Source organism: Oncorhynchus tshawytscha, linkage group LG13 (assembly GCF_018296145.1).
Source record: "Oncorhynchus tshawytscha isolate Ot180627B linkage group LG13, Otsh_v2.0, whole genome shotgun sequence".
In the NCBI taxonomy this organism is placed as follows: domain Eukaryota; kingdom Metazoa; phylum Chordata; class Actinopteri; order Salmoniformes; family Salmonidae; genus Oncorhynchus; species Oncorhynchus tshawytscha.
The window spans coordinates 85272602-85294636 of NC_056441.1; the positions used below are offsets into that span (position 1 = coordinate 85272602).

At 42.3% G+C, this 22035-nt stretch overlaps 1 protein-coding gene across 6 annotated transcripts in view; it reads right to left on the minus strand.

The window, feature by feature from the left end:
- The window catches only part of LOC112265738 (neprilysin), a 58474-nt gene that overhangs the window by 26904 nt on the left and 9535 nt on the right, over nucleotides 1-22035 (minus strand). For all 6 annotated transcript variants that reach the window (XM_042296460.1, XM_042296456.1, XM_042296457.1 and 3 more), the window contains 2 exons: nucleotides 7251-7286; nucleotides 6969-7130 (listed from right to left, as the gene is read on the minus strand). In XM_042296460.1, coding sequence (XP_042152394.1) covers nucleotides 6969-7130; nucleotides 7251-7286 — 198 coding nt within the window. The remainder of the gene's footprint in view (nucleotides 1-6968; nucleotides 7131-7250; nucleotides 7287-22035) is intronic.

Sequence of the window (22035 nt, forward strand, 5' to 3'; positions counted from 1 at the left end):
AGCTCATTGGGCCCTTCCCACAGAGATAACAACCATGTCACCTCCCATTTCCTCACTTCCCTTTCTCTAAAGTTCATCCCCATATTTCTACATCTCTCTCTTTTGGACTTGAACCAGTCTCTCTCCCTGCCTCCTTCCTATTTCTCCCTCCCTCTCCAGCACAAACAAGGTACAATTAAAAAGCTCACGGGTCAATGGGGCAAATTATTGCAGAGTATGCCATACCTGAAACAAAAGAGGTGGAAAACTGTCCTACCCACACACAGCTGTGGTTAAGAGCCAAGAGTAGTGCCTCATTAAGCCCGTCAAAACAGTTTGTGCATATATTAATGACAAGAGGTTGTTGTTTTAGTTCGTTTTGGTGTGATTTTTTCCCCCCGCTGTTCGTACACACAATGGTTTTAAAAGTTAAGATTAAGGCCTCTAGTTGTTTAAACAGAAGAGTTCTTTCAGCTCAGATTTACTCAAGAGGCATACAACGCAGCGTAGGCGTAGCCTATAGGCCTAGTGATGGTCATTTATTGATGTATTCATGTCGGGTTCACGATGCAGACAGAACCGATGTCCCCGTACTGAACGCGTCAGTAGTAGGAACTGTGGACGGGTTTGTTGTCATTAAATGAGAGGAGTAGTTTTTCCATGCACATTCTTTATCTTGAGAAATACTGGACCAAGCATCCTAGTTAAAATGTATCTCCTCAGCAGAAACGTCTAAATTAAATCACCGATATTTTTATTTTTTAAATTTACCTTTTAGATTAATTTTCACTATTTTGAGGAAGTGTGTACTGGCTGATGTTGCTGCAGCGTCTTAAGAGAGAAACAGTAATACTGACACTCATTTTTTTTTTTTAAGCTGAAGGTCTTTTAGGGGAGTGAGTGAGTGAGTATGTATGTGAGGCACAGATGTTCGTGTCGCCATTGCCGAGGAGACCAAACCTAGTATGTGGGCGGCTTTAGGGTTCCTTTATGACTTTCTATTGCAGTGGAGAACAATGTGAGGCATTTATGAGCGGCCGCAAACCCTCGCACACACTTAGGCCTACACAAAACATTCAGTACAAACACACACCGATACAGTACAGGTTATTTACTGCTGTTAACACCTGATGTTAACACCTGATGTTAACAGCTGTCCAGGCCAGAGCAGCACCCCGCAGGCAGCTGTAAACAGATACAGGATATGCTGACCAGGCAGAACACTTGTCAGTCAGTCTCCATGGTCCTGAGGTTACTACAGGATGTGACAGGAAACTCCACAGACAGACATGGCAGCACACATACAGCATCCCACAGCTCTGTCCCGTCAGGATTTCAAATGCAACATTCTTCAATTGGGCACAAAGCACATTTCATCACGTGTGGATTCAGTGTGCGACAGCAGACCATCAGGACCAATGACAAAACACAACCTTATTTTGCCCTTCTTATCTTTTCATACAGTTTGTTCCTGTGAATTTTGTCTTAACCTTGACTGTTGTTAGCAGACAATTGTCTACCCGTCTGGTACCAGGGTGAGCTTTTCTTCTGACAGTATTGTTCTGGTGATAATGACGTCTGATAGAGAAAGTATGGAGACTGATTACTGTAATTCAAATCAGAGACATAAACCTGAGAATCAAAAACAGATGTTTTTTTGGGGGGGTAAATCAGGCTTTGGCAGTGGACAATCATGCCCCTTCGTCTCAGACAAATTAGCATCCCCCAAGAGTACCTCTGATTTACAGTACGCTTTAAAAAGCCATACAAGTTCATCACAGATACTTGAGACGTCAAAAGATGGAAAGGAGGAGAAGAGGTGGAGAGCATAATCGAGGAGTCGAGAGGAAGGCAATGAAGTGGAACAGGAAGACAGTAAAATAAGCTAAAAGAGAAGGGTGAGAGTCTCATATTTCCACCCATCTGTAGACACCTGTCTACCATTATTCCAGACTAATTTTGGATGAAGAAAATCATTTTCTACACTGTAGGAGGATCTTTAACAGAGGTTAACTCCCTCTGCCATTAACCCAATGTTCCCCGGTAGGCCGTCATTGTAAATAAGAATGTGCTTAACTGACTAAATAATGACTACCGACCCATAGCACTCACGTCTGTAGCCATGAAGTGCATTGAAAGGCTGGTCATGGCTCACATCAACACCCTTATCCCAGAAAACCTATACCCTCTCCAATTTGCATACTGTCCCAACAGATGATGCGATCTCTATTGCACTCCACACTGCCCTTGCACACCTGGACAAAAGGAACACCTACAGTTGAAGTCAGAGGTGTACATACACCTTAGCCAAATACATTTAAACTCAGTTTCACAATTCCTGACATTTAATCCTAGTAAAAATGCCCTGTCTTAAGTCAGTTAGGATCACCACTTTATTTTCAGAATGTGAAATGTCAGAATAATAGCAGAGCGAATGATTTATTTCAGCTTTTATTTCCTTCATCACATACCCAGTGGGTCAGAAGTTTACATACACTCAATTAGTATTTGGTAGCATTGCCTTAAATCGCTCAACTTGGGTCAAACGTTTTGGGTAGCCTTCCACAAGCTTCCCACAATAAGCTGGGTGAATGTTGGCCCATTCCTCCTGACAGAGCTGATGTAACTGAGTCAGGTTTGTAGGCCTCCTTGCTCACATGCGCTTTGCAGTTATGCCCACAAATTTTCTATATGATTGAGGTCAGGGCTTTGTGATGGCCACTCCAATACCTTGACTTTGTTGTCCTTAAGCCATTTTGACACAACTTTGGAAGTATGCTTGGGGTCATTGTCCATTTGGAAGACCAATGTGACCAAGCTTTAACTTCTTGACTGATGTCTTGAGATGTTGCTTCAATATATCCACATAATTTTCCATCCTCATGATGCCTTCTATTCTGTGAAGTGCACCAATCCCTCCTGCAGCAAAGCACCCCCACAACATGATGCTGCCACCCACGTGCTTCACGGTTGGGATGGTGTTCTTCGGCTTGCAAGCCTCCCCCTTTTTCCTCCAAACATAACGATGGTCATTATGGCCAAATAGTTCTATTTTTGTTTCATCAGATCAGAGGACAAGTATGATCTTTGTCCCCATGTGCATTTGCAAACTGTAGTCTGGCTTTTATGGAGGTTTTGGAGCAGTGGCTTCTTCCTTGCTGAGCAGTCTCATGTTATGTCAATATAGGACTCGTTTTACTGTGGATATATATACACTTTTGTACCTGTTTCCTCCAGCATTTTCACAAGGTCCTTTGCTGCTGTTCTGGGATTGATTTGCACTTTTGCAACAATGTACGTTCATCTCTAGGAGACAGAACGAGTCTACTTCCTGAGCGGTATGACGGCTGCGTGGTCCCATGGTGTTTATACTTGCGTACTATTGTTTGTACAGATGAACGTTGAACCTTCAGCCGTTTGGAAATTGCTCCCAAGGATGAACCAGACTTGTAGAGGTCTACAATTTATTTTCTGAGTTCTGGGCTGATTTCTTTTGATTTTCCCATGATGTCAAGCAAAGAGGCACTGAGTTTGAAGGTAGTCTTGAAATACATCCACAGGTACACCAATTGACTCAAATGATGTAATGTAGAGTATCAGAAGCTTCTAAAGCCATGACATCATTTTCTGGAATTTTCCAAGCCACAGTCAAATTTGTGTATGTAAACTTTTGACCCACTGGAATTGTGATACACTGAATTATAAGTGAAATAATCTGGCTATAAACAATTGTTGGAAAAATTACTTGCGTCTTGCACAAAGTAAATGTCCTAAATTACTTGCCAAAACTATAGTTTGTTAACAAGAAATTTGTGGAGTGGTTGAAAAACGAGTTTTAATGACTCCAACCTAAGTGCATGTAAACTTCAACTGTATGTGAGAATGCTGTTCATTGACTACAGCTCAGCGTTCAACACCATAGTGCCCTCAAAGCTTATCACTAAGCTAAGGACCCTGGGACTAAACACCTCCCTCTGCAACTGGATCCTGGACTTCCTGACGGGCCACCCCCAAGTGGTAAGGATAGGTAACAACACATCCGCCATGCTGATCCTCAACACGGGGACCCCTCAGGGGTGCGTGCTCAATCCTCTCCTGTACTCCTTGTTCACTCATGACTGCATGGCCAGGCACAACACCAACACCATCATTAAGTTTGCCGATGACTCAACAGTGGTAGGCATGATCAGCGACAACGATGAGACGGCCTATAGGGAGGAGGTCAGAGACCTGGCCGTGTGGTGCCAGGATAACAACCTCTCCCTCAACGTCATCAAGATAAAAAGGAGATGATTGTGGACTGCAGGAAGAGGACCAAGCACGCCCCCATTCTCATCGACAGAGCTGTAGTGGAACAGATTGAGATCTTCAAGTTCCTTGGCGTCCACATCAAAAACAAACTATCATGGTCCAAACACACCAAGACAGTTGTGAAGAGGGCACGAAAACGCCTATTCAGGAGATTAGGCATGGTTCCTCAGATTCTCAAAAAGGTCTACAGCTGCACCATCGAGAGCATCCTAACTGGTTGCATCACTGGCTGGTATGGCAACTGCTCAGAAGCCGACCACAAGGTGCTACAGAGGGTAGTGATTCCAGCCACCCTGGTCATAGACTGTTCAATCTGCTACCGCACGGCAAGTAAGTGCCAAGTCTAGGTACAAAAGGCTCCTTAACAGCTTCCATCTCCAAACCATTAGACTGCTAAACAGTTAATTGAGTGGCTACCCAGACTCTTTTTTTTAAAGCTGCTGCTACTCGCTGTTTATTTCCTATGCAGTAATTTTAGCCCTACATTTACCTCGACTAACCTGTAACTCCGCACATGTTTGCATTTAGTAGACAATCTTATCCAGAGAGACTTAGAGGAGCAATTGTGGTTAAGTGCCTTGCTCAAGGGCACATCAGATGTTTGGGCTTGGGATTTGGACCAGTGACCTTGAAGTTACCGACCCAACACTCTTAACCATTAGGCTACCGACCCCCTGTATATAGCTTCTTTATTATATTAATTGTGCTACTTATTTTCTTACTTTAGTTTATTATACTTTTTTTTGCTAATATTGTCTTCAAAAATAAAAAATAAATATTCATTGTTGGTTAAGGGCTAGGAAGTAAGCATTTCACGGTGTTGTAGTCGGCGATTGTGACAAATTAAATCAACCAAAAAAATAAAACGTCCTCTCACTGTCAACTAAGTTTATTTTTGTATGAACATGACAAGATTCAACAACTGAGACATAAACGGAGCAAGTTCCACAGACATCTGACTAGCAGATATTGAATAATGTGTCCCTGAACAAAGGGGGGGGGTCAAAATCAAAAGTAACAATCAGTATCTGGTGTGTTCACCAGCTGCATTAAGTACTGCAGTGAATCTCCTCCTCATGGACTGCAACAGATTTGCCAGTTCTTGCTGCGAGATGTTAACCCACTCTTCCACTAAGGCACGTGGAAGTTCAGACATTTCTGGGGGGGAAATGACCCTTAACTCTCACCCTCCGATCCAACAGGTCCCAGACGTGCTCAATGGGATTGCTCTTCGGCTGGCCATGGCAGAACAATGACATTTTTGTCTTGCAGGAAATCATGCACAGAATAAGCAGTACGACTGGTGGCATTGTCATGCTGGAGGGTCATGTCAGGATGAGCCTGCAAGAAGGGTACCACAGTCTTCCCTGTAACGCACAGTATTGAGATTGAGCTTGTTGCCATTGCAGGCAGTCCGACGATGCGGTGGCACACCACCCCAGACCATGACGGACCCTCCACCTCGATCCCGCTCCAGAGTACAGGGCTCGGTGTAACGCTCATTCCTTCGACGATTAACGCGAATCTGACCATCACCCCTGGTGAGACAAAACCGTGACTCGTCAGTGAAGAGCACTTTTTGCCAGTCCTGTCTGGTCCAGTGATGGTGGGTTTGTGCACATAGACAACGTTGTTGCTGGTGATGTCTGGTGAGGACCTGCCTTACAACAGGTCTACAAGCCTTCAGTCAGCCTATTGCAGACAGTCTGAGCACTGATGGAGGGATTGTGCGTTCCTGGTGTAACTCGGGCAGTTGTTGTTGCCATCCTGTACCTGTCCCGCAGGTGTGATGTTCGGATGTACCAATTCTGTGCAGGTGTTGTTACACGTGGTCTGCCACTGCGAGGATGATCAGCTGTCCCTCCTGTAGCGCTGTCTTAGGTGTCTCAAAGTACAGATATTGCAATTTATAAAACACAGATGAGCAGGGACCCTGGGAATCATTCTTTTGTTTTTCAGAGTCCCTAGAAAGGCATCTTTAGTGTCCTACGTTTTCATAACTGTGACCTTAATTGCCTACCGTCTGTAAGCTGTTAGTGTCTTAAAGACCGTTCCACAGGTGCATGTTCATTAATTGTTTATGGTTCATTGAACAAGCCTGGGAAACAGTGTTTAAACCCTTTACAATGAAGACGTAAAGTTATTTAGATTTTTACAACTTATCTTTGAAATACAGGGTCCTGAAAAAGGGACGTTTCTTTTTTTGCTGAGTTTACAATTTGACTTGGCACATGTGCAGGGACATACATTTATCCAATGTAATCAGACAGACCGCCGAGCCCCCACCACCCAATCCTTCAGGTGTAAGGGAAGCCTTCCTGTCAATCTACTGTCAAGATGGTGCTAACCAGATGGTGTTAACGCCTCCAACTATTTTAAGGTCGGGATTTCATCAGATGACACTTTGTCCTCTATGCACTTAAAAAATATATATATATATATATTCTTGCGTTGGCAGTAAATGCTGCAGATAGATGACACCATTAACCACAGTGACTATTCCTAGAGCCCCTGTTTTTCCCTGAAGGACAAGCTGCTGTAACCCCAGTAAATCCTCCAACCACACAAACTCCAGCCACCACCCCTACCTCCCTGACCAACAGATCCAAACCCAGTCCTCACACCTCCCTGGAAAACTCACTGAATCCAAACTGCGCCATGCTACAAGACTTTCAAACCTTTGAGGACCACCTCCAGTTCGTCTTGTAGGATGTCGAAGGTGCTGTATCGGGAGCTGGTCTCTGGGATGATGTTCTTCTTCAACCAGCCTCCACAGGCGTACTGGTAGAAGTTGTCACACGGGTCCACATTGGCATCCATGTTCTCTATCAGACGAGACGCTGCACACAGACAAACACAGCTCATATTCTACCTGTGTGTGTGTGTGTGTGTGTGTGTGTGTGTATGTATGTGTGTATGTATGTATGTATGCATGTATGTATGTATGTATGTATATTTACCTGCCTGAGTGCAGTCCGCCGTGGTGCAGACACCATCTAAAAAAGGGAGAAAAAAAGATATATAAACCAAACAAGTTTATTCATTACTGCCAACTTAAAAGGAGATTTGTTTTTTTACATCAAAAATAGAGATCTGGTTGTAATGGCATGTTATAGAAGTGTCCAAACACCTTTTTTTGTGATTTCACTTGGTTTTCAAGAGACTCGAGCGATATCTCTGTCCAATCTAGCAGCAGGCTACACGGAGAATGGAACTGCTGCATAGCGGAAAGCTTAGGTCGCACTCGAGCAATACCTCTCTGTCCAATCTAGCAGCAGGCTACACAGAGAATGGAACTGCTGCATAGCGGAAAGCTTAGGTCGCACTCGAGCAATACCTCTCTGTCCAATCTAGCAGCAGGCTACACAGAGAATGGAACTGCTGCATAGCGGAAAGCTTAGGTCGCACTCGAGCAATACCTCTCTGTCCAATCTAGCAGCAGGCTACACAGAGAATGGAACTGCTGCATAGCGGAAAGCTTAGGTCGCACTCGAGCAATACCTCTCTGTCCAATCTAGCAGCAGGCTACACAGAGAATGGAACTGCTGCATAGCGGAAAGCTTAGGTCGCACTCGAGCAATACCTCTCTGTCCAATCTAGCAGCAGGCTACACTGAGAATGGAACTGCTGCATAGCGGAAAGCTTAGGTCGCACTCGAGCAATACCTCTCTGTCCAATCTAGCAGCAGGCTACACAGAGAATGGAACTGCTGCATAGCGGAAAGCTTAGGTCGCACTCGAGCAATACCTCTCTGTCCAATCTAGCAGCAGGCTACACAGAGAATGGAACTGCTGCATAGCGGAAAGGCTACACAGAGAATGGAAGGTCGCACTCGAGCAATACCTCTCTGTCCAATCTAGCAGCAGGCTACACAGAGAATGGAACTGCTGCATAGCGGAAAGCTTAGGTCGCACTCGAGCAATACCTCTCTGTCCAATCTAGCAGCAGGCTACACAGAGAATGGAACTGCTGCATAGCGGAAAGCTTAGGTCGCACTCGAGCAATACCTCTCTGTCCAATCTAGCAGCAGGCTACACAGAGAATGGAACTGCTGGATAGCGGAAAGCTTAGGTCGCACTCGAGCAATACCTCTCTGTCCATTCTAGCAGCAGGCTACACAGAGAATGGAACTGCTGGATAGCGGAAAGCTTAGGTCGCACTCGAGCAATACCTCTCTGTCCATTCTAGCAGCAGGCTACACAGAGAATGGAACTGCTGGATAGCGGAAAGCTTAGGTCGCACTCGAGCAATACCTCTGTCCATTCTAGCAGCAGGCTACACAGAGAATGGAACTGCTGGATAGCGGAAAGCTTAGGTCGCACTCGAGCAATACCTCTGTCCATTCTAGCAGCAGGCTACACAGAGAATGGAACTGCTGCATAGCGGAAAGCTTAGGTCGCACTCGAGCAATACCTCTGTCCATTCTAGCAGCAGGCTACACAGAGAATGGAACTGCTGGATAGCGGAAAGCTTAGGTCGCACTCGAGCAATACCTCTCTGTCCATTCTAGCAGCAGGCTACACAGAGAATGGAACTGCTGGATAGCGGAAAGCTTGAGTCCCACAAACAGGAATATAATGTTGCGGATAAAGTTCAGAATGACAATTTCATGTGTATAACATGTTAAGGTCTGCATCACTATACTGAGAGCGTTTCTGTTTCTAAAAGGACGGGGTGTTTATATGTTCTCTCAGAGCCCCCGTACTGCACGGAAATGGGAAGAAAAATTGAATTAAGTGTCCGGACACTTCTATAACAACATGACACTTACATCACTAATAGAGATTTGGTTTGTTTAAAAAAATATACATCACATTTTAAAACGTATACTTTAAGCACTCTAAATGTATATTACATCTAGATAAATTGAAGATGGATCACACTGTCACAAACCTCACGGTACTACAGGAAGTAGATGCACATCTAAGTGGACGGAACTGAATGAACAATGTTTGACTTGGTTAAATGGCTGAATGAACATTTGGCCCCTGAGAGCTTCATGGTTTATTTGTAATGAATATTTGGCATAATCTACATATAATCCTTGTTGATCCCCCTTCTAGGAAATAACCAGGAGGGAAATCATGAACAATGCTTTGGTTTCCTGTGCTGTAATGAAGGGATTACAATAGAACAGGGTTCTTGGTGAACGTTTTGGTTTTTGCACTACCACTACACAGCTGATTCAAATACCCAACTCATTATCAAGCTTTGGTCATTTGAGTCAGTGGTGTAGTGCCAGGGGGAAAACAACATTGTTCCTTTTCTCTGCTAATACGCTAATGTTGATAGTGATGTTCAATAAAAAAAAGTAACAGTTAAGTAGATGTTTTAAACATGAATGCAATGGTGGTTGGGCTCCAAATCAGTCTTGGGAAAAATAATTACTCTTTCAGGCTGTTCTGTCAAACTCATTAGCTGCGTTTACACAGGCAGCCCAATACTAATTTTTTTATCTCACTAATTGCTCTTTGACCAATCTGATCAGCTCTGAAAAAGATCTGATGTGAAAATCTGCAGTGATTGGTCAAAAGACCAATAAGTGTAAAAAAGAATAATAAAATCTGAATTGGGCTGCCTGTGTGTTAGCGCTATCGACTCCTAGGGACGTCCCTAACCTTAACCCAATACAAACGCTGCATTTTTGGATCAGCCTTCTGTGGCTAATTTCAGTTTTGATTATGACAAAATGATCACCCCACACACACTGTACTGTCCTCCTCGGGCTGTGTTCAACCGTAATTAGACAGACAGCTAAACTCCATTCAAAAACCAAGAGTCAGGATTAGGCTCCAAACCTCCAGGATTTAATAAAATGGTGTGAAACTTCAAAGAATACAGAATAATACAATGAACAATGTTCTAAATTCAAACACTGCCCAAATAGACCCGTATGCTTGGGTAAGGCATGAAGAGATCACATAGACCCGTATGCTTGGGTAAGGCATGAAGAGATCACATAGACCCGTATGCTTGGGTAAGGCATGAAGAGATCACATCATTCCTTACCCAAGCATCAGGTCATGTGACCTGTCATGCTACCCAAGCATGGGGGCATGAAGAGATGCCTTACCCAAGCATACGGGTCTATGTGATCTCTTCATGCCTTACCCAAGCATACAGGTCATATGTGATCTCTTCATGCCTTACCCAAGCATACGGGTCTATGTGATCTCTTCATGCCTTACCCAAGCATACAGGTCTATGTGATCTCTTCATGCCTTACCCAAGCATACGGGTCTATGTGATCTCTTCATGCCTTACCCAAGCATACAGGTCTATGTGATCTCTTCATGCCTTACCCAAGCATACGGGTCTATGTGATCTCTTCATGCCTTACCCAAGCATACGGGTCTATGTGATCTCTTCATGCCTTACCCAAGCATACGGGTCTATGTGATCTCTTCATGCCTTACCCAAGCATACAGGTCTATGTGATCTCTTCATGCCTTACCCAAGCATACAGGTCTATGTGATCTCTTCATGCCTTACCCAAGCATACGGGTCTATGTGATCTCTTCATGCCTTACCCAAGCATACGGGTCTATGTGATCTCTTCATGCCTTACCCAAGCATACAGGTCTATGTGATCTCTTCATGCCTTACCCAAGCATACGGGTCTATGTGATCTCTTCATGCCTTACCCAAGCATACAGGTCTATGTGATCTCTTCATGCCTTACCCAAGCATACGGGTCTATGTGATCTCTTCATGCCTTACCCAAGCATACGGGTCTATGTGATCTCTTCATGCCTTAGACCCGTATGCTTGGGTAAGGCATGAAGAGATCACATAGACCTGTATGCTTGGGTAAGGCATGAAGAGATCACATTTAGCAAGTGATTCTATCTGCCAGATCGTCCCGCTGTGGCTATGCAAAGTTACAGCACAATTATAGAAAATAAAACGAATGTCCCTTGTCTGTTACGAAGGTTGACTTAAATTACATTTGAACTCATTCTGCCGATTGTTTGTGGGGTTTGTCCTTCAGTGGGTTATAATTTGAGACAAAATATCCACAGGAAAGCATTATTAAACCGACTTCAAAACTCAGGGCTCCGTGTGTGGCAATGAAGATTTGTTTGCTCGTGCACAAGACAATGATACACGCAGGCGATGCATACCACCCGCAGTATTGCAGGCGATGCATACCACCCGCAGTATTGCAGGCGATGCATACCACCCGCAGTATTGCAGGCGATGCATACCACCCGCAGTATTGCAGGCGATGCATACCACCCGCAGTATTGCAGGCGATGCATACCACCCGCAGTATTGCAGGCGATGCATACCACCCGCAGTATTGCAGGCGATGCATACCACCCGCAGTATTGCAGGCGATGCATACCACCCGCAGTATTGCAGGCGTGCATACCACCCGCAGTATTGCAGGCGATGCATACCACCCGCAGTATTGCAGGCGATGCATACCACCCGCAGTATTGCAGGCGATGCATACCACCCGCAGTATTGCAGGCGATGCATACCACCCGCAGTATTGCAGGCGATGCATACCACCCGCAGTATTGCAGGCGTTTACATGGTTTTGAGCATGTGTCAGGTCATAGAAATGTCAACTCCAGTTCCTCACTCTAAGTTTGGTAAATACTTTCCTGTGGATATTTCATTTCAAATTTTAACCAACTGAAAGACCAACTGCACAGACAACCGGTAGAGTAAGTTCAAAATCTAATTATATTCAACATTCTATCTTGAAAAAGGAAACTTTACACAGTTTTGCTTTGGTGTTTCAGACTGAATCCCAAGAACTGGTATCACAGTCTGATTTATTAGGCAAGCTGCTACTCAGCAAAACAACTGACATAAAACCCAAACAACAACATCCTCTGTAGAAAATAACTTCTGATACAGCAAGACGAACATACAGACAACGTGTTAGACATACAGACAACGTGTTAGACATACAGACAACGTGTTAGACATACAGACAACGTGTTAGACATACAGACAACGTGTTAGACATACAGACAACGTGTTAGACATACAGACAACGTGTTAGACTTACAGACAACGTGTTAGACTTACAGACAACGTGTTAGACTTACAGACAACGTGTTAGACATACAGACAACGTGTTAGACATACAGACAACGTGTTAGACTTACAGACAATGTGTTAGACTTACAGACAATGTGTTAGACTTACAGACAATGTGTTAGACTTACAGACAACGTGTTAGACTTACAGACAACGTGTTAGACTTACAGACAACGTGTTAGACTTACAGACAACGTGTTAGACTTACAGACAATGTGTTAGACTTACAGACAATGTGTTAGACTTACAGACAATGTGTTAGACTTACAGACAATGTGTTAGACTTACAGACAATGTGTTAGACTTACAGACAATGTGTTAGACTTACAGACAATGTGTTAGACTTACAGACAATGTGTTAGACAGACAGACAATGTGTTAGACTTACAGACAATGTGTTAGACTTACAGACAATGTGTTAGACAGACAGACAGACAATGTGTTAGACAGACAGACAGACAATGTGTTAGACAGACAGACAGACAGACAGACAATGTGTTAGACAGACAACGTGTTAGACAGACAACGTGTTAGACAGACAACGTGTTAGACAGACAACGTGTTAGACTTACAGACAACGTGTTAGACTTACAGACAATGTGTTAGACAGACAATGTGTTTGTGTTAGACAGACAATGTGTTAGACTTACAGACAACGTGTTAGACTTACAGACAATGTGTTAGACAGACAACGTGTTAGACTTACAGACAATGTGTTAGACAGACAGACAACGTGTTAGACTTACAGACAACGTGTTAGACTTACAGACAATGTGTTAGACAGACAACGTGTTAGACAGACAATGTGTTAGACTTACAGACAATGTGTTAGACAGACAATGTGTTAGACAGACAATGTGTTAGACTTAGACAGACAGACAATGTGTTAGACAATGTGTTAGACAGACAACGTGTTAGACTTAGACAATGTGTTAGACTTACAGACAATGTGTTAGACAGACAACGTGTTAGACTTAGACAGACAATGTGTTAGACAGACAGACAATGTGTTAGACAGACAGACAATGTGTTAGACAGACAGACAATGTGTTAGACAGACAGACAATGTGTTAGACAGACAGACAATGTGTTAGACAGACAAACGTGTGTTAGACTTACAGACAACGTGTTAGACTTACAGACAACGTGTTAGACTTACAGACAATGTGTTAGACAGACAATGTGTTAGACAGACAATGTGTTAGACAGACAACGTGTTAGACAGACAATGTGTTAGACAGACAATGTGTTAGACAGACAATGTGTTAGACAGACAATGTGTTAGACAGACAGACAATGTGTTAGACTTACAGACAATGTGTTAGACAATGTGTTAGACAGACAGACAATGTGTTAGACTTACAGACAATGTGTTAGACTTACAGACAATGTGTTAGACTTACAGACAATGTGTTACAATGTGTTACAGACAATGTGTTAGACAGACAACGTGTTAGACTTACAGACAATGTGTTAGACAGACAATGTGTTAGACTTACAGACAATGTGTTAGACAGACAGACAATGTGTTAGACAGACAGACAATGTGTTAGACAGACAGACAATGTGTTAGACAGACAGACAATGTGTTAGACAGACAGACAATGTGTTAGACAGACAGACAATGTGTTAGACTTACAGACAGACTTACAGACAATGTGTTAGACAGACAGACGTGTTAGACTTACAGACAACGTGTTAGACTTACAGACAACGTGTTAGACTTACAGACAACGTGTTAGACTTACAGACAACGTGTACAGACAACAGACAATGTGTTAGACAGACAACGTGTTAGACTTACAGACAACGTGTTAGACAGACAACGTGTTAGACAGACAGACAACGTGTTAGACTTACAGACAATGTGTTAGACTTACAGACAATGTGTTAGACTTACAGACAATGTGTTAGACTTACAGACAATGTGTTAGACAGACAGACAATGTGTTAGACAATGTGTTACAGACAATGTGTTAGACTTACAGACAATGTGTTAGACTTACAGACAATGTGTTAGACTTACAGACAATGTGTTAGACTTACAGACAATGTGTTAGACAGACAACGTGTTAGACTTAGACAGACAGAACGTGTTAGACTTACAGACAACGTGTTAGACTTACAGACAACGTGTTAGACTTACAGACAACGTGTTAGACTTACAGACAACGTGTTAGACTTACAGACAACGTGTTAGACTTACAGACAACGTGTTAGACTTACAGACAACGTGTTAGACTTACAGACAATGTGTTAGACAGACAACGTGTTAGACTTACAGACAATGTGTTAGACATACAATGTGTTAGACTTACAGACAATGTGTTAGACTTACAGACAATGTGTTAGACTTACAGACAATGTGTTAGACTTACAGACAATGTGTTAGACTTACAGACAATGTGTTAGACTTACAGACAATGTGTTAGACTTACAGACAATGTGTTAGACAGACAGACAATGTGTTAGACAGACAGACAATGTGTTAGACAGACAGACAATGTGTTAGACAGACAGACAATGTGTTAGACTTACAGACAATGTGTTAGACTTACAGACAATGTGTTAGACTTACAGACAATGTGTTAGACTTACAGACAATGTGTTAGACAGACGTGTTAGACAATGTGTTAGACAGACAGACAATGTGTTAGACAGACAGACAACGTGTTAGACAGACAACGTGTTAGACAGACAGACAACGTGTTAGACTTACAGACAACGTGTTAGACTTACAGACAATGTGTTAGACTTACAGACAATGTGTTTGTGTTAGACAGACAACGTGTTAGACTTACAGACAACGTGTTAGACTTACAGACAACGTGTTAGACTTACAGACAACGTGTTAGACTTACAGACAACGTGTTAGACTTACAGACAACGTGTTAGACTTACAGACAACGTACAGACTTAACGTGTTAGACTTACAGACAACGTGTTAGACTTACAGACAACGTGTTAGACTTACAGACAACGTGTTAGACTTACAGACAATGTGTTAGACTTACAGACAATGTGTTGACTTACAGACAGACAATGTGTTAGACTTACAGACAATGTGTTAGACAGACAGACAATGTGTTAGACAGACAGACAATGTGTTAGACTTACAGACAATGTGTTAGACTTACAGACAACGTGTTAGACAGACAGACAATGTGTTAGACAGACAGACAATGTGTTAGACAGACAATGTGTTAGACAGACAACGTGTTAGACAGACAATGTGTTAGACTTACAGACAATGTGTTAGACAGACAGACAATGTGTTAGACAGACAGACAACGTGTTAGACAGACAACGTGTTAGACAGACAACGTGTTAGACTTACAGACAACGTGTTAGACTTACAGACAATGTGTTAGACAGACAATGTGTTTGTGTTAGACAGACAACGTGTTAGACTTACAGACAACGTGTTAGACTTACAGACAATGTGTTAGACTTAGACAGACAACAGACAATGTGTTAGACTTACAGACAACGTGTTAGACAACGTGTTAGACAGACAATGTGTTAGACTTACAGACAACGTGTTAGACTTACAGACAATGTGTTAGACTTACAGACAATGTGTTAGACTTACAGACAATGTGTTAGACTTACAGACAATGTGTTAGACTTACAGACAATGTGTTAGACTTACAGACAATGTGTTAGACTTACAGACAATGTGTTAGACAGACAGACAATGTGTTAGACAGACAGACAATGTGTTAGACAGACAGACAATGTGTTAGACAGACAGACAGACAACGTGTTAGACTTACAGACAACGTGTTAGACTTTACAGACAACAATGTGTTTGTGTTAGACAGACAACGTGTTAGACTTAGACAGACAATGTGTTAGACTTACAGACAATGTGTTAGACTTACAGACAATGTGTTAGACTTACAGACAATGTGTTAGACTTACAGACAATGTGTTAGACTTACAGACAATGTGTTAGACAGACAGACAATGTGTTAGACAGACAGACAATGTGTTAGACAGACAGACAATGTGTTAGACAGACAGACAATGTAGTTAGACAGACAATGTGTTAGACTTACAGACAATGTGTTAGACTTACAGACAATGTGTTAGACTTACAGACAATGTGTTAGACTGACAGACAGACAACGTGTTAGACAGACAGACAACGTGTTAGACTTACAGACAACGTGTTAGACTTACAGACGTGTTAGACAAGACAACGTGTTAGACTTACAGACGTGTTAGACTTACAGACAACGTGTTAGACTTACAGACAACGTGTTAGACTTACAGACAACAGACAACGTGTTAGACTTACAGACAACGTGTTAGACTTACAGACAACGTGTTAGACTTACAGACAACGTGTTAGACTTACAGACAACGTGTTAGACTTACAGACAACGTGTTAGACTTACAGACAACGTGTTAGACTTACAGACAACGTGTTAGACTTACAGACAACGTGTTAGACTTACAGACAACGTGTTAGACTTACAGACAACGTGTTAGACTTACAGACAACGTGTTAGACTTACAGACAACGTGTTAGACTTACAGACAACGTGTTAGACTTACAGACAACGTGTTAGACTTACAGACAACGTGTTAGACTTACAGACAACGTGTTAGACTTACAGACAACGTGTTAGACTTACAGACAACGTGTTAGACTTACAGACAACGTGTTAGACTTACAGACAACGTGTTAGACTTACAGACAACGTGTTAGACTTACAGACAACGTGTTAGACTTACAGACAACGTGTTAGACTTACAGACAACGTGTTAGACTTACAGACAACGTGTTAGACTTACAGACAACGTGTTAGACTTACAGACAACGTGTTAGACTTACAGACAACGTGTTAGACTTACAGACAACGTGTTAGACTTACAGACAACGTGTTAGACTTACAGACAACGTGTTAGACTTACAGACAACGTGTTAGACTTACAGACAACGTGTTAGACTTACAGACAACGTGTTAGACTTACAGACAACGTGTTAGACTTACAGACAACGTGTTAGACTTACAGACAACGTGTTAGACTTACAGACAACGTGTTAGACTTACAGACAACGTGTTAGACTTACAGACAACGTGTTAGACTTACAGACAACGTGTTAGACTTACAGACAACGTGTTAGACTTACAGACAACGTGTTAGACTTACAGACAACGTGTTAGACATACAGACAACGTGTTAGACATACAGACAACGTGTTAGACATACAGACAACGTGTTAGACATACAGACAACGTGTTAGACTTACAGACAACGTGTTAGACTTACAGACAACGTGTTAGACTTACAGACAACGTGTTAGACATACAGACAACGTGTTAGACATACAGACAACGTGTTAGACTTACAGACAATGTGTTAGACTTACAGACAATGCTTTGGCAGGCAGACACAACCAGGATGGCTAGAGATACCCCGGAGTACATGTTCCTGTGATGAAATGTGGTCACCTGATCCCAATGGAGCACAGAAGAAACTACCATAGAATACATGGTTAACGAGGTGTAGTAGAACAAACATTCAGCAGGTGGCGCTAGAAATCGCACCATAATGGAGGCAGAACACACACAGAGCGGTGGGGCGACTCTCGTGGTAAACTAGCTCCCTGTTTGCTTCCTGCGACTGTTTACAAAATGGATCCACTATAGTTGGCTGGTCAAGATTTCTGGACTATTATCAGAACCAATAAACCCGAAGCACGTTTTGGGGCTCGTTCAGTGGCTTTTTACCATATTTTTTGCTTAAACTTCTCTGGGATATGTGGGACACTAGCGTCCCACCTGGCCAAAAGCCAGGGAAAATGCAGAGCGCCAAATTCAAATAAATTACTATAAAAATCAAACTTTCATGAAATCACACATGTAAGATACTAAATTAAAGCTACAGGTGTTGTGAATCCAGCCAACATGTCAGATTTCAAAAAGGCTTTTCGGCGAAAGCAAACAATGCTATTATCTGAGGGTAGCACCTCCATAAACAAAGAGAGAAAACATATTTCAAACCCTGCAGGCGCAACACAAAACACAGAAATAAAAATATAAATCATGCCTTAACTTTGACGAGCTTCTTTTGTTGGTACTCCAATATGTCCCATAAACATCACAAATGGTCCTTTTGTTTGATTAATTACGTCCCATATATATATCCAAAATGTCCATTTATTTGGCGTGTTTGATCCTGAAAAACACTGGTTCCGACTTACGCAACGTTACAAAATATCTAAAAATGTACCTGTAAACTTTGCCAAAACATTTCAAACAACTTTTGTAATAGTTTTTTAAAAGTATATAATCGATAAAATTGAAGACAGGATGATCTGTGTTCAATACAGGAAGAAAACAAATTGATGCTACCTTTCTGGTCACACGCCTCTAACAAACAGTAGACTTGAAGTGACCCTCGTTATGAACAGGGCTACTTCTTCATTACACAAAGGAAAAACCTCAACCATTTTCTAAAGACTGTTGACATCCAGTGGAAGCGTTAGGAACTGCAAGAAGGTCCCTTAGAAATCTGGATTCCCAATGAAAACCCATTGAAAAGTGTGACCTAAAAAAAAAAAATCTGAATGGTTTGTCCTCGGCGTTTCACCCGCTACATAAGTTCTGTTATACACAGACATGATTCAAACAGTTTTAGAAAACGTCAGGGTGTTTTCTATCCAAATCTACTAATACTATGCATATCTTATCTTCTGGGGATGAGTAGCAGGCAGTTGAATTTTGGCATTTCATCCGGACATAAAAATACTGCCCACTGTCACCAAGAAGTTTAAAAAGGGCAACACCAATGTCTACCATGGGTGGCTGGTGGCACCTTAATTGGGGAGGATGGGCACCTAGTAATACTATATGCCATTTAGCAGATGCTTTTATCCAAAGCGCCTTATGGCTTATAGAAGTGACTGCATCCATTTTAAGTATGGTTAGTCCCAGGAATTGAACCCACTATCCTGATGTTGCAAAATCCGTGCTCTACCACCACCACGCTTGACTGTTGGTATGAGGTTCTTACTGTGGAAGGCAGTGTTTGGTTTTCACCAGACATAATGGGACCCATGTCCTCCAAAAGTTGACTCAAGTTTGCCAAAAAGCACCTTGAAGCTCCTGGATGGTCATCAAGACTCTTGGAAGAATGTTCTATGGACAGATCACTCAAAGCATAACTATTTGGATGAAATGAGTCCCATTATGCCTGGCCAAAACAAAACACTGCATTCCACAGTGAGAACCTTATACCAACAGTCAAACATGGTGGTGGTGGTGTGATGGTTTGGGGTCAGCATGGTGGTGGTAGTGTGATGGTTTGGGGTCAGCATGGTGGTGGTAGTGTGATGGTTTGGGGTCAGCATGGTGGTGGTAGTGTGATGGTTTGGGGTCAGCATGGTGGTGGTAGTGTGATGGTTTGGGGTCAGCATGGTGGAGGTAGTGTGATGGTTTGGGGTCAGCATGGTGGAGGTAGTGTGATGGTTTGGGGTCAGCATGGTGGAGGTAGTGTGATGGTTTGGGGTCAGCATGGTGGAGGTAGTGTGATGGTTTGGGGTCAGCATGGTGGTGGTAGTGTGATGGTTTGGGGTCAGCATGGTGGTGGTAGTGTGATGGTTTGGGGTCAGCATGGTGGAGGTAGTGTGATTGTTTTGGATGCTTTTCTGCCTCAGGACCTGGACAACTTGCCTTAATAAAAAGGAACCATGAATTCTGGTCTGCAACAAAGAATATCAGGCCATCTGTCTGTGAGCTGAAGCGCAGCAAGACAATAATCCAAAACACTCAATCAAGCCTACATGAAAATGACTAAAAAGCAAAACATTTGATGTTTTGGAATGGCCTAGTCAAAGTCCAGACCTAATCCCAATTGAGATGTTGTTTCAGGACTTGAAACGAGCAGTTCATGCTTGAAAAAATACTAAAAAGTTATGCATGGAAAAGTGGGCAAAAAAGTTCCTCCACAGCGACATGAGACTGATCAACAACTACAGGAAGTGTTTGGTTGGAGTCATTTCAGCTAAAGGTGGCACAACCAGTAATTGAGCGTAAGGGGGAGAAAAGAAGAAAAAAATCACAAGGGCATTGGGTGTTGCATAACTTTGTTTATGAAATATGTATGTCATTGTTGTGATATTTGTTCACTCAGGTTCTCTTGATCTAATATTAGGTTCTGTGTTGAAGATCTGATAACATTCAGTATCAAAAATAAGCAAAAGTAGAAAAAAAATGAGAAAGTGGGCAAATCCTTTTTCACAGCATTGTACAGCATCTACCTCTGTGCCAAATGTGGTTCACTGTGGAGTCCATACTTTCAACTCGGCCCCACACCACTACTATACAGAGAGATAATCGCTCATTCCTCCACACTAACAGACATGGTAAATAGTGTTTTGTTTGTGGTAACTAGTTCATGAAAAGGATAAAATAAAAAGGGTTTCAAAATGACGACATTTTGACCCATTGGCACTTTCATGGTTAACGAGAACCCTGTTGAAATCAATTTTCATAAAACATAACGCGAATTTATAGTCCAGTGTCAAAACACAAAATTCATAACCAATATACTGAAATAGGTTGTTATAATTTGAAAACGTGACATAAAAATGGACTACACATACAGTTGTCAGATGACTACCTGTCAAATGACTACCTGTCAGATGACTACCTGTCAGATGACTACCTGTCAGATGACTACCTGTCAGATGACTACCTGTCAGATGACTACCTGTCAGATGACTACCTGTCAGATGACTACCTGTCAGATGACTACCTGTCAGATGACTACCTGTAATTAACGTACTCCTCGCCTCATTAGTTAGCCGATCGCCCCAGCTCGAAAGCTAAGAGGCTTGAGGAGGGCGGTCACGTGTGTTTTTGAGGCAGAGGTCCCGAGTTCACGCCAGGTATTGGATGAGTTTGAGAGGAAGTGCTCCTCGCTAAGCAAGCAGTGTGATGTCCTTTACACATGCAAATGAATTACACACATTGATATTCTATTGAAATCAATGGAACAGGGACAATTTGCTGCTGCTACTCTTTTAAAAACAGACAAACCACAAAGTGCTTGGGTATACTAAATATATACACACTACACCACCTGTAGTGGTCGTCTCCTTCTGGGACAATTTTTACAGCATATGGTCAATACGAAAAAAGAAACGCAACACTTTTGATGGGAAAATTTCAACAAATCATCTCTCCACTGGTAGTCCTAAATAGGGACAGGTGTTGGCTCTCATTTGACTGACAGTTTGACTGTTTGTTTGTGGCCAACTACTTTTATAATGAGCTGATGTTCCCTTTTGCCATTTGGGTTTGAAAATGACAACAGCGCTGCCATGGAGAGTCGCGTACGAAAAATCAACAGTACTTAACCAAAGATATGAATTTGTTTAAAAGAAAACAATTTAGGGTCACCGTGGGGACGATAACGGTTTCCATTAATATCACCACTCTGAAGTAAAAAAAATAAAAATGGATGTGTAATTACCACTCAGTTTTGTGGTGAAAATGAGAGCTTGCAAAATATATCCTGAACAAAAATAAACATAACATGTAAAGTGTTGGTCTCGTGTTTTATGAGCTGAAATAAAAAAAATCCCCAAAATGTTCCATACGCACAAAAAGCTTATTTCTCTCAGATTTTGTTTACATCCCAGTTAGTCAGCATTTCTCCTTTGCCAAG